The sequence below is a fragment of the Eulemur rufifrons genome, chromosome 4, assembly GCF_041146395.1.
Source record: "Eulemur rufifrons isolate Redbay chromosome 4, OSU_ERuf_1, whole genome shotgun sequence".
NCBI lineage: Eukaryota > Metazoa > Chordata > Mammalia > Primates > Lemuridae > Eulemur > Eulemur rufifrons.
The window spans coordinates 11,975,415-11,989,599 of record NC_090986.1 but is presented as its reverse complement, the minus strand read 5'-3'; the positions used below and the strand labels follow the sequence as shown (position 1 = coordinate 11,989,599).

Genomic DNA, 14,185 nt, shown 5'->3' with positions numbered 1-14,185 from the left:
ATCATCCTAACTTCCCAGTGGTTCAGCTCCAGACAGGGTGGGGAGCGTCGCCAATTGATGGGCATTTGCTGAATCAGTCCCTCGTGCCAGCACGAAGCAGCTAGAAGCTGCAAGTATAGGGGAGACTGCAATGCCCACTGCTTGGGGGAACTGATTTAAAAGGAGCCCACCATGATGTTTATTTTCAGGGCAACAAATACGGGGTGAACTGCTGAGGTGGAGTTGGTGGAGAACGTGCCACCCACGGGCACCGTCACCAGAGCGTGTAGCCCTCCAGGGCAACAAGCTGCCGGGTGCTCAGAGCAGACGGTAAATCGAATCAAAGAAAAAAAATGGAAGAAAGGCCCTCGGGAATTCTTTCAGCCCACTCCTGTCTTCAGGCGTGACCTGCGAAAATATGTCAGACGATCCTTTTTCTTTCTCTGTAGGTTTCAGAGAAAGATCCCAGGGTGTCATTGGGTAGTATGTTTCCTCGATGCATCATTAACAAAGATGTGCTTAATGGAAAATAAACATAACTTCTGGCCCTACAGTAGTAAACTCAACCAAATCAATGAAAAGTAACCAGTCAGACTGATCGGCGTTCACTTTTCAATGGGCTGCTGTTGGGAAAGTGAAGTTCAGACCTTGAGACACACCCTGGTAGGAGACCTTGCCTGAGAAGTGCAGTCCACGCAGGGCTATGTCTGCATTTCCTCCTATGCCCGAGCTTTTCTGCTTAGTTGAAAATGCTCATGTCACAGGAGCAAAGGAGTTGGGCCTGGAGCAGCCCAGAAACCAGGGGTCATAGGCCTTCAACAAACTGTGGGCACCCCCAAAGGAAACAAGTGCTGCCCGTCACACCCATGGCCCCGGCCTCCTGCCTCCTGCACTTCCTACCCCACAAGAAGCCCTGGCTCTGGCCTGCTTGCTGGCAGCTATATTTCTAGGAAAACAAAAAATATAGCCTCCTGACTTCTCGTCTGGCATCAAACGACGAGGCAGCTGAGGCACCACGATCCACAGCAGAATCCGCAAGGGCCCCTGAACAGCCTTCGGCAGAACCAGAGCTGTCAGCTTTGCTATTGTTATTGGCATTCAAGCCACCAAGAAAACTAGGCAGATGGGCCAATCTAAATATTCTGGAATTGCTGGTGGGACTCCAAACTAGTACAACCTCTATGGAAAACAGTATGGAGATACCTCAACTAAAAGTAGACCTGCCATTTGAACCAGCAATCCCACTACTGGGAATTTGCCTAAAGGAAAAAAAGACATTTTATAAACAAGACACTTGCACTCGAATGTTTATACCAGCATAATTCACAATTGCAAAGATGGGGAAACAATGCAAGTGCCATAAACACATAAGTAGATTAATAAATGCAGTATATGTATACCATGGAGTACTACTCAGCCATAAAACAATAGTGAACTAATACCTTTTGTAGCAACATGGATGGAACTGGAGACCATCCTTTTAAGTGAAGTATCTCAAGAATGGAAAAACAAACACCACATGTACTCACTACTGAATTGGAACTAACCGATCAGCACTCATGTGCACATACGGTGGTAAACTTCAACCGAAATCAAGCAGGTGGGAGGGGAGGAGATGGGTAAATTCACACCTAATGGGTACAGTGCACACTGTCTGGGTGACGGACACACTTACAACTTTGACTCAAACTGTGCAAAAGCAATTCATGTAACCAAAAGGTTTGTACCCCATAATACTCTGAAATTTAAAAAATTTAAAAACTTAGAATAAAATATAAAAAAAAAATAAATATTCTGGAATTCGTAAGGATTTGACGTAGCTTTTACAGAAAGAGAGAAGTGTCTCAAATCCACAGCTATCTCCCCAGCAGCCCCAGCAAGGGGTCCCTGGAGGCGTTAATAAAGTCCAAATCAGTTCAGTCTCAACACCAAGGCTTTTCCCAAAATCCTCTTTAATAATATATGTTGGTCACACTGCTGCAATCAATATAAAAACAGTTTTCCTGATTTTGTATAAATTAACATGGTGAAAATCACTATTATCGTGCATCCAGATACAAGTACCCAATGGGCAGACCAAAGCCAACTCACAGTGAAGAGAAACATTTGAGGGCAACAGCAAACACAGAAGTGACGCGGCGGGTAACAGCCGAGCGTCTGACACAGGCAGGTGCACAGGACCCGAGGACCGCTGGGGGCAGGTCACGAAGTGCCAGCGCGGGGCGGCAGTGAGAAAGCCCCAGGCGTTGCAGCGCTGCAGGTGGGTTTTTGCAGAGGATGCTGTTTCTCCTCCTCCCAACACACCCGATGGAGACTGAGGAGACTCTACCCACACCGACCTTCTCTCAGTAACTAGCTGTCATTTCACTCCGATGTTCTGCTCCGCGCACTGTTCTGTAACATTGTCCCTCGATTTTGTCCTTCAGACCACAGCTCGCCTGGCCAGACCCCTTCCCACGTGCACAGACCGAGAGTCAGAGCGGCCCGGGCAGCTCAGGCACAGCACCCAGATCTGGTCCGTTTGGGCGGCTTGTAACTGGTTATATCCACGGTTTGCGACAGCCCCTCTGCTCTCTGCCGCAAGATTGTCGGCACAACCATGTCAAACAGGGTCTCAAACAGGAGGTCCACGTTGTACCCGGTTTTGGCGCTGGTCTCAAAGCACATCTGCTCAGCGGCCGGCACGTCCTTCTCGTCCAGCATCTTGTACTTCAGGATCTTTTTATAAAGGGCCACCGCGTCCTCGGGCTGCACCTGCTTGGGCACCCTGGGAGGGGCACCGCCGCTGCCGGCCTTCCCGGGGCTGCACCCTTCCTGCTCCGGGCTCTCCGGGGCCCCCTCCTCAGTGAGGTCCACCTTGTTCCCCACGATGGCGAAGAGGCAGTCCTTGCTGGCCGTCTCGGTCAGGCCGAGGAACCTGTCCTCCAGCTCCACCAGGCTCTGCGGGTGATTCACGTCGTAGGTGAGGATGACGGCCGCCGCCCCCCGGCAGTACATAGAGCCCAGGCCGTGGAACTGCTCCCGACCTGGGGGGAGAAGAGGGAAAGACAGACTCGGGTTAGCTCTCATCTCAGGACGCGCCCGCAGCCACCACCCCCAAAGGAATGGGGGCCCAGTGCATGGGAGGTGGAAGGGATAGCACCCCAATGTGCGCAGAAAAGCAGTGACTGGCCAAGGTCCCAGGTCGAGTTAGAAGCTGACCCAGGAGCTCAGGCGTCCGATCAAGATGCAGCAGTGTCCTCTCTGCTCCTTTCTTCCTGTCGGGGCTGCAGCCCCCTCTCACTGGCCTGGCCCAGCCCACCGTCCAGGTTCGAGAAGGACAGACGGGCGGGTGATTGCAGATAAGCCAGGAGCCTGCTAACAACTCGTTTCCAGGTTGAGATGAACTCCAGACTTAGCTCATTGTCAACACGCTGACAACAGACATGTGTCTTCTTGACCCCTGAGGCTGGCAGGGAACAGGGCCGCCGGGCACATAACCAGGCAGCGCCTGGACTGCGTGTGCTGTTCTCTCTGCCCCAGGAGCCCCAACCTCACAAGGCCCACGAGGACACACAGCTTCCCACCAGAGGGAGTCGGGCACAGCAGGCTTGAGGGAGGCTGGGCCAGGCACCGGAACCTCTGCCACTGTCCCGGCTGCAAACGCCAAGAACCAACCCCCCACCCTCCACCCCCGCCCAGTCAGTGGCTAGAAAACAGAGTTAGAAGGGCCGGGCTGTTCATGCTTTCACAGCACGATCACCTGATCCTGCCAACCCAGGTTAACAACACAGTCCCCGAAGGTAGCACCAGCACATCGTGGTCTCCTGTCCCTGTCCCAGGGCCACACAGACCCCAGGGGGCCAGGTCACCACTCCCAACCCCAACAGGCAGCTCTGGCCAGCTCAAGAGTCACCCTGGAACTTTCTATGGAATTCTGTGACCTCTGCCGTAGCATGATGCTTCAGGGGACTTGGATCTGGAGGACACATGCCTTCAAGGGGAGCAAGTTCAGGCCAAAGCAGGTGCTCCTGGGACAGGTGCAGCCCCCAAAGCAGGGGGAGAAGCCCCAACATGGGGCCAGCCCATTCCCAGCCTGCTGCAGGGCCGGGTCCTCGACATGGTGTGTGCCACATCACGGGGACGTGCTCTGAGCAAGCAGCCGTGAGACGGCGGCATCTTGTGCTGTGGCTTTCACCTGCCTCTGGGAGGAGGACGCTGCCTCTCTCGGGAGCCCTCCCTGTGGGGGGTAAGGAGCTTTACAAACAAACGCTCCTGGTGACAGAGGTGGTTTAATCTGGTGACAGATTTGTTGTAATCACCAGTGAGCAAACCCCAAGTGAGATCTTCCAACCACAAAACCCTGCTCCACACCACACATGCCCAACGGCACATTTTGAAAGAGGAATGAAGAACATCCCCACTCAGGTGTGACCTCCCTGGGGACAGACTCCGCCGCAGAGGGAGCCCCCAGGGGAGCTCTCCGAAGACAGCCTCTCAGGGGGCCCCTCAGGCCAAGCCCCACAGCACCCCGGCTTTGGGTGCTCTCTCCTTCCTCCACAGGCCACGCCCTTAGACCAAGAGGTGGGGTGGCACAGTTGGGCGGCCACTGGTCTCCACTCTCTGGAGCTTGGAATCACAAGACCAAACGTCCCTGAACAAGGACAAGGCCGGCTGGCTGTCAGCGTGGAGAGAGGTGGGCGCCTCACGACAGCGTCCACGCCCCGTTCCAATCACTCTCACGGGTAAAGCAAGCCCAATTCTGCTCTTTAAAAAAGAAGCTAACAATTTGGACTTTTCTCAGCAACCTCTCAATCTTTAAATGTTCAAAATTAATTCAAAATGTCCTAAAGATCACATTTAGGTAAACCAAAATGCAACAGTGGCCTATCATTTGAGGCTTCAAAGTGACCCGAACGTCTCCCTGAGGGCAGCTGCCCTGGGTGTGTGGACAGGGTTCACCACACAAGGCTCATAACCACCAGGGTCATGAGCTGAATTCAGGGGCCCATGACCTTGAATGGGGGAGGAAATGTCGTCTGTATTTTCACCATCCTCTCACTGAAACTTAGCATTTCCTTCAATTATAAATATTGGCAACAAACTGCAGAAACGGCAATAAGGAACATTGAGGGGAGGAGGTGGAAAAAAAAAAAATAAGGAACATTCATCACCAACCGAAATGACAGAAAAAACATACTACTAATGAAACACACATCAGTCGTAATTTTTAAAAACTTTGTGACAACCATATCTCAAAATATGGTTACCTCTGTGTGCCTAGGTGTCCTTGACACAAAAGAAGGTAAGACCGTCGGTCTACGGGTCTTTGGAGCATGGCTTGAAGGCATGACACCTGCACACACACATTTATAGGAAACAGAGTGTCCTTTGCTAATAGACCACTGTTTTTAGCCAAATGACCAAGAAATACAACCAAATTCCACCCCATCCCCAGTCCTTCTGAAATGGCCACATTCTGACACACAGTGCTGAGGCCCGGCCAGCGACGTGCCTGGATTTTTTTGAGGCAGGGTGGTCACCTTGTGGCCAGCCCTGCAGAGAGGAGCCTGCAGGACACACACCCACGTCCTCGGAGAACGGCCATGTGGCCCTACCCACTGGCGGCTGCCGTGCCCCACGCCCCGGCCGGGCTCCGGCTCCAGCTCCTGCTCCAGCAACACCCCAGACGTTTAAGTGAGCAAGTAGCGGAGGGGGGAGGTGAGCCCAGGGGGGAGGTGGCGGGTCTGGCAGGAGTCGGAGGTATGCGCCCGGCAGCACTCTGAGAGGCAAAGTGCCAGGACTATCAGGGTCACCTCCCTCTTCTGGGAAAAGCCAGCCTGGGAATTTTTTCGTTTGGGCCACAAGGTCACCCTCTTGGCGAGCGGTGTGTGCTCTGGAATCCAGCCCCGGAAGAGCAACGCTCCCCCTTTAGCACACCTGTCGCAGCTCAGCCTGAGACACGATTTGACCGCAGGTTTGCAGTCAGGTTCTGCGGGGCACCGGCAGGCAGAACCCACCGTGGCCCGGGTCAGTGGGCATTGTCCCACCACAGAGGATGACGACCAGGGGCCTTTGAAACCCAACGTAGAAACTGACAATAGCAGGCAGTAGTTGGAGAAAGAAAAGAAGGAAAGAAAGGCTTCCCCATCATTGCACGGCTCTGAGACTCTTTCAGGCGCACTAGTCCCACAGATAGCAATGCAGGCAGCGTGAGGTCTTCCAGGAGCCAGAAATGTCATCAGCTCCTACCCGCCAGGTTTCACAACACGGCGACTGTGGGAACACAGGGCCAGGGACATTCCAGCTACCCCGGAAGAACCGTTTTCAAGTCTCCGTCACATAGTTCACTCAGAACAAAGGCAGAGCTGTGTTGATGCCTGTATCTAAAATAGCTTTTGTTCCAGATAAAAAATGCCCGATTAGCCTTTAAAAAACAAAAAGGAAACAATAATACAAAACTTTAATAGCTAAAGAAGGTAGGAACCAGAGAACCCCACGCCAGCCAGAAAGAGCGAGCAAGGATGGCTCCCCAGTACTATCTGCCCAGCAGCCCTGGCAGTTTCCCCGGCTAAAGAATTTACAAATAAGCAGTTTTCATATCTGAAATTCTTAAATGCTGTTTCAGGGATCATTTACAGCTTTTGGGATCGCTAAGGGAGTATTCAGCCTGCTCTAAATGAGTGTATTGTCCATAACAAGACAGGCTAGCCCTAAGGGGAAGTTCTGAACTTAATCCTAACTGAATTTAAGCGGGGACTCTAGTATTGAGGCGACAGTGAAGATAAAGGACTTGGCCCCTCTGACAAATTCACAGTGCATCTGAATCCAGGGCCCCCAGGAATCTTTCTGGCCGTGTGTGGGTGTGCATTGAGCTGGGGGGTCGGACCCCTGCGGATGGAACTGTCAGCACCTGTCGGAGCACGGATCTCCCTTCTCCAAGGATGGGCTTGAACGGGGTATGTCACATGTCCCTCCCCGGAAACTGGATCAGGCCTTTCTACCTCTCTCCCCTTTTTTCCCAAACCTGGGTCCCTAATTACCAATTCTGCAGTTGAAGTTCTAGGAATTCTGGTGGTGCCCTTGGCGTGGGCTTCACTGGAGAACTAAACAGCCTTGTGGTCCAATTCTGGGCATGGCAGAGCACCAGGCTGACCCAAAACGAGGGCAAAAGAGAAAAATCCAAGTTGGTCAAATTCAACCAATGCAGCCAAGGGTCAGTGAGCTCCCGAACCCTGGTCTGGACAACTGGTCACTGGAGCCAGGCTGCCGAGCTTGGTGTGGCACCACTGATACAAGGCCTGCTGGTCCCAGCTGTGGTCGGGTCTGGAGGCAGGTGCTTGACTGGAGGAGAGGGGCCCAGCCTCCTCCTCGGCTTCTGGGCTGTCTGTGGGGCCTCTGGCATGGGAGGACTTGGGAGTGACCAGGGTCTGGGGGTCCAGGTTGGATTTGTCCAGGAGTTATGATGCGTCTATACAGCAAAGCTTTATGTTGCCAACACAATTCAGACACGGATGTCCACTAGTCCTGGTGGTTAAGGAAAACCAGAATCTGTGACGTTTCCAATATCTGATCAGGCTCATTGTGGACAAACTACTGACGTGCAGCAAAACTGACAGGGACACTTACTGGTGAGTCCAGAACAGCTGGAGAGGGAGGCCCCTGCTCTCTGCAGACAGGGCCCTGGTGGGGGAAGGGGGGGCGGGTAGGTCCTACCAGGTCCCACCCTCTACAGACAGGGCCCTGGGGAGGCAGGTCCCAGCAGGCCCCCACCTACCCTTTGCAGACAGGGCCCTGGGGGGGTAGGTCCCACCAGGCCCCACCCTATGCAGACAGGGCCCTGGGGAGGTGGGACCAGAGGTTTGCCAGAGTTCAAGGCCTTGTTTTGAGATTCACAGATCTAAAACCACAGTTGTGTTTGTTCACCCAGAAAGCCAATTCCATTCCCTAGATGTGGTTTAGGTTCTGTCTGGGCAAGAGAAGGGGCTAGAAACCAGAATACCAACTGGGTAATTTGTAACAGAGGTGAGCTACTATTTCCTTCTTCCCTCCCAGGATCAGGTATAGGAGATACTGGAATACGGAGGGAAGAAAGCTCAGCCCGCACAACAACGAGTTTTCAGGGTTTATGAGGCTCTTGTGGTCTTCTCAGCAACCGTGCAACATGATCTTCCCCTTCCCACATTTTACAGAGGGGAAACTAAGGCACAGAATGGAGCAGGAAGAGGGCCACAGACACGCAGGAGGGTGAGTCCCGCACAAGAAGACTGGCTCCAGGTAACCCATGGAGTCTGCGCTCTAACCACCCAGAAGCAGAGGAAGGAGGCTGTGCTGTCTTCGGGTAGCTTGTTCTGGTGAGAAACGCTGGCCACTACCCCGCATTCTCCGCAGAACACAGGTGCTAGCAGAGAGCGTCTGCCTTCCTGGGAGTTCTGAAACGTGCACAAAGAACCATCCTGGAGGTGCCACGATGATGCCCTGGGTGGGGAAGGCAGAGGGCACCCCTAAGGAGCCCCGACTCTAGAGACAGACTACATCCAAGTCTCCACCCTGTGACCTCACGCAAGTCACTTAGACAGTCGGTGCCTCAGTTTCCCCATCGCTTAAATGTGAATAGAACCTGCAAAAGGGTGGCTGAGAAACCAAATGGGTGCACACTGGCAAACTGCCCAGAGCCGTGCCTGGCACATGTTAAGCCCAGTGTGTCTGTTAAGTAAATCATGGATTAGATTCCTCCCAAGCCCGAGGATAAACTCCACCATCCAGGACTGCCCGTGTCCTGGTCTCCTCGTCAGTACCTTTGCAAACTGTCTCCTAGAGTGGTGGTCCCTTTACGGTTGACCAATTGCCTACATTTTTCTTATTCTCATGGGATGAGTCTCTCCCCTACTCCTGGGGGTGCTGTCCTGTGCTGCTGCCGCTGACTCGGTGGAGTGGAAAACGGCCCAGAGGCAGCAAGAGGAAAGCAGGAGTCAACAGCCCACAATAATCCCAATCAGCTGCCAGATAACTGAAACGTGCCCAATTTTATCCTGCCGCCCTCCTGAAGCCAAACAGCCCGCCTTTCACCCTCAGTGCCCATCATCTTCATTTATGTGGTCTAAAAGTAGCTGAATGGGTTGGGATAGCCGTCAGAAATCACACACAACGTGGGTGGGGAGACTTTTAAAAATAGTGTTGCTCAGACCCCTGACTCCAGACCACACGAATCAGGATGGGGAGTGGGGCTGGGTCGTATCTTTCTTAGAAGCCCCCCAGTGAATCTATGTGCAACCAGAATTGAAAATCACCAACTTACCTAGCACAAGTGGGTATAAAAAGGCAGCTGTTGAAAGGCAAGCATTGGAACCCTCGTTATTTCAGTTCAGTTTAAAAGTAAGCCCCACCAGGAAGCACAAGTGCCAACGCGGAGAGAAAGAGGAACTTTTTAGACGAGTTCTCTGCCTGCAATATCCAGACAGCCCACCGGACCGGAGCTCACAAAAACACCCCTGTGACAAGAAGAAAGGTAAAACCCAGATCCTCAGAACCAGAGAATCAAAGCTTGCTGAGCTTTGAATAAAGTTTACGGTCATGGGACCACCTCCACAGGAAAGATCTAGAACATTCCATCTGCCTTTGTGTTTTTAAACTGTCTGACAGTGACCTTAGCTGGAGAATGGTCCATGCACACAACCATCCCCCTGGGAATGTTAGCAAAGAATAGATGATTACATCTCTTTTAGTGCAATAAGGAAACGGGCCAGGAGTCTGCCCAGGTCCATGAAAGGGGCTGGGGCTGTCTGGGGCCAGCTCAGGCCTGGCTGGATGCAGCTGCCCCCTCCATCACCCCCAAGTCCTACAAAGTGAAGGGCCAACGGGGCAGCTGACAGGCCTGGGAACCCACCTGCACCAGAGCTTCTAGTGAAGGAATGGGTGTGCCGGCCGCACCAGGGACACCTCCGCGTGGTGGTTAATTGTACGTGTCAACTTGGCCAGGCCCCAGTGCCCCACTGTTCTGCCCAACATTGGTCTGGACGTGGCTGTGGAGGTATTTGGTAGATGGGATTAGCATTTTGAGTAGAGCAGGCGACCCTCCGTAGTGTGGTGGGCCTCGTCCAATCAGCTGACGACCTTCAGAGCAAACACTGAGGTCTCCCAGAGAGGAGGGAATTCTGCCCCAGACGGCGGCACAGAACCCTGCCTGAGGTCACACACCTGTCCTGCCGCCGCTGTCTCAGGGGAAGCCTGACTGCCTGACCAGTACCCTCGGAGCTACTCTCTGTTTCTCCGTGCACGAGCCTGCATGCAGAGCGTCCGGAGACCCCACCGTCAGATCCTTCTTGAGCTCAACCTCCCCTGCCCCCTGAGGCCCTCTCCCCACAGTGCTGTGCGGCCGTTCTCGGCCACGTCTCGGCTGGGGCAGGGCACAGGCTTTCTCTGCAGCCCTTGGAGAAGGGGGCCCTGCTGACACCATGGGTTCAGACCTCCAGCATCCAGAGCGGTGAGGAATAAATTTCCATTTTTCTAAGCCACCCAGGTTGTGGCACTATGTTACTCATACACTCACTTGGACCAGTGTCCCCACCCTTGACAGGCACCGAAGTCCTGAATCGAAAGACAAAGATTTCCTCCTCTCACTGATGTCCATGGGCAGGGTCAGGTGGCTGAGAGAAGTTTCTGCGTCCTTCCCCTGCCCTCTTCCTCTTCCCTCCAAAAGCATGTGAAAAGGCAGACCACTGTGAACTTCAGTGACCCATGTCAGAGGAGAAGTTGATGAGGATGGTTCGGATGACAAGGAACTCATCCAACCAGACCACAAAGAGCCAAAGTCAGCAAATGTGCTCACTTCCTAGAAACAAGTCACAGACCATGTAAGTCACACGCACAGAAATACCTACAGTTGCTTCACTGTTTTTAACGCAACCTGATGCCACGAGCACAAGAATAACCTTTGCCCTTGACCCGATTTGCACAATAAGAGATGAATCATCCAAGTCCAGTTGGTTGTCTTTCCTGAGAAATAAAAGAAGAAAGAGGTGGGAACCACTGAAAAAGTTATCAAGGAAACACTAACGAATTATCCAGCCACAGAAGCCATCGACTGGCTGCATCTTGAGAGAGGAGGCTGTTGCAAGACCTGTGACGAGGGCAGGTGTCCTGTGAGGGACGATGGGCCTCAGGGTGACCGACACAGAGTCTCCCAGCTGGGAGGAGCAGACAGAGCAGTACCAGGTGCCTATTTGGGACGTACGATATTCTGGTTCTTAAAATGGGTACAGTTAGTATTAATAACTTTTTAAAGCAGCTGACACTTTCACCACGTGCAGGCGCTGCCTCTAAGCCCTTCATGTTCAGCGTGCAACCCCCACCGACCCGGGGAGCGCAGAGCCTCCAGTGCCCCCCAGCCCCGCGGAGATGCTGGCAGGCAGAGACTAGTACACAGTCCCGGCTACACGGGCCAAGACGGCAGAGGCAGGACTTGAACTCCTGCAAGCACAGTCCAGGCTCCCTGCTCCTCTCCCTGCTGGCAGCCTCAGGTCCTACCTACTCTAGGATGGGGTAGGAAAAAAATGAGTTAGAAAAAAGAATGTCAGGATTTCATAATGGAAAAGAAATAAAGATGAGCAGACCCCGAAAGTCAAGACGAGCATGCAGAGTGGAAAGCGTGAGTCCCCCCGCAGAGCAGCAAGGGACAAGGCTGTGAACGACCCGACCCATCCGTTGTTCTCAGGCCAGGCTCACACTTGTCGGCGGGTCTTATCAATCCCGGGGGGACTCGCCCTCTCACGGTGAGCACGCTGGGACCAGGACCCCTGCACCACCCCGGCCAGGTGGGACCCACGATGGTTACATAACACCTTACAGGAAAAACGTCATGAAAACTCCATGCCCAGCTGTACCAAGGGAAGACCCCAGCCAACGTCCAACAGCGGGACATTCACAGGTAGGAGTTTAAAAGGAAAAAAATCCCACCGTGCAATATTAATGTTTTTCCCGCCAGAAGGAAGAACTAAAACTTCAAGACAAATTAATTACACCAGCAAAGGAGGTGATTTCAAAATGAGCTAAAAATTCAAATCCAACCATCCAACTTAGCTGCTTGCATTTACAGTTGCTTTAGTTTTGTTCTGAATAGTCTGTGACCGTTAAAAGGCATTAAAAACATAGCTGTGCTTTGTGACATAACAGAGGACGATGATTCTTCTAGTCTAGGAAGCCCAGGGGTTCACACTGGTAATGAAATGAAAGTCAGCATTGGGGGACTCGGTTAATGACTCTCTAGACACGGCACTCAACTACCAGGAGTAGTCGGCCAGTATGTAACCACAGTCATCCAAACCCAAGCCTGTAAAATGATACTTATTTCCTTCTTGAAATAAAGAAACCCAAACCCCAAATTATTTCCAACTCATGGAACAGCAACAATCAGGGGAGAGGAGAAGTATTCCAGGAAAATGGATTTTTCATATTGAAATACATACACCAATGTATTTTTACCCAAATCAGCATGTGTCATTTCTATTGTTTCTATTGATCATTTGAAGGAAAAACTAAAAGCAAAACATGTATGCTATGCTATGTGAGCCACGCAAATAATTAACTACACATAAATTAATCCCACACCTGTGACTCACGGATTGGGCTTCTGAAAAAATGACTAAGGTTACATAATAACGGGAGCTTAATTCTCAAATGACTTCACTCTTTTCAGACATGAATTTACTAAAAATAATTCAGTAACAAAACCAAATAACTCGAAGAGATGTCCTTTAACACTCTAATATTAACAAAAGGGGGCAAATCCAAAGAAAATACACTTACATAACAGACTTAGCTTCAAAAAACAAAAACTCTCACATACCAGCATATTTAATCCAATCTCCTTTACCTTCAATAGATGCTCTGTTGTCCTGTGATAATTAATTTTTAGCATGAGATTATCAAATAAAAATTCAGGTATTTGCTAAAGTCTCTACTTATTAAAGTAGGAAAGTAAAATCTCTTTGGGTTTTTAAAAGCAAGTTTTAACTTGTTTCAAATACCGTAAGAGGAAAACTCTTTAAATCTAAAAAGGGTTTTCTCGAAATACTAAATTATTTAGAATAGCCTCTTCTCTGGAGTACTTCACTCAATAAATATCCCAATTATTTCTAACGGCTTTACTATACAGAATAGAAGGGGTTTTTTTCCTCCTCCATGATATAAAGTCCTCCGAGAAATACACGCAGAGAACAAATGTTTTGCCCTAAGGAAAGCATATGCAACCCTTTCTAAAGAATCGTAAGGAAACAAAGATGTTTTATAGACGTTTACCATGCCTAGTTATCTCTTGCTTAACAGGCTGGGTGTATTCTAATAAAATCCCCTGAAAAGTACATTATCTACCAACAGACACCCTGACGTAGAAATGCCTTCTGGAGCAGGTGAGGAGCAAACTGTGGTTACCTAGAATTAATTTTAACAGCGCAAAAACGCTTTTAAGAACTTAGTTTATCATATTTAAATATAATAATATTATGTTATACATAAAAGTAATTTAAAATAATTACCCAGAATAGTCAAATTCACAGAGACAGAAAGTAGAATGGAGGTTGCGGGTGCAGGGGGAGTGGGGGGCGGGCACGGCGGCAGGGAGTTGGTGTTTGGTGGGGGCAGAGTTTGGGTTCAGGACGATGGGAAAGCTCTGGAGGTGGATGGCAGTGATGCCTCACATCAACGTGAATGTGCTTATTAATCCCACTGAACTGTACACTTGAATATGGCTAAATGGCAAATTGTGTTATATATATTATGCCACAATAAAAAAGTTCCATTTTTTATATATGTATATACAGACTCTGATTCAGGAGGCCACTTTGGGGAGAAGGCTGTGACGGTTCAAGCAATCTGGGGCCGTTCTCGTCCACCCACGATGAGATGCAGAATGAACACAACTCACTCTAATGAAAACCTGATGGTTGCCGTTCTGCGCCTCACTCCACTGCCTTCTCCCGGATACCCTCCACCCGGCAACAGTTAGGGAGCCGATACGGAGCCCTCAGAAGGAAGCTGATGGGCCACACTCGCCAGGTGATAGGACCTTCACTGGTGAGCCCCTGGGGCTGGGGCTGGCTACCTGGTAACTAACCACAGTTAATCAGATTTGAAATTAATTAGGTTTAGAATGTGCTTTTACAATTGCTGTAGAAAAGGTACCCAGCTAAGTAAACAACAGATCAACAAGCTTTGAAAAATGGGAACAGTG

General features: G+C 50.9%; 1 protein-coding gene across 1 annotated transcript in view; it reads right to left on the bottom strand.

The window, feature by feature from the left end:
• Positions 1–1,927: 1,927 nt before the first annotated feature.
• Positions 1,928–14,185, bottom strand: part of RAB20 (RAB20, member RAS oncogene family) — a 30,281-nt gene continuing 18,023 nt past the window's right edge. The window contains exon 2 of the mRNA XM_069467031.1: positions 1,928–3,005. Coding sequence (XP_069323132.1) covers positions 2,473–3,005 — 533 coding nt within the window. The 3' untranslated portion in view covers positions 1,928–2,472. The remainder of the gene's footprint in view (positions 3,006–14,185) is intronic.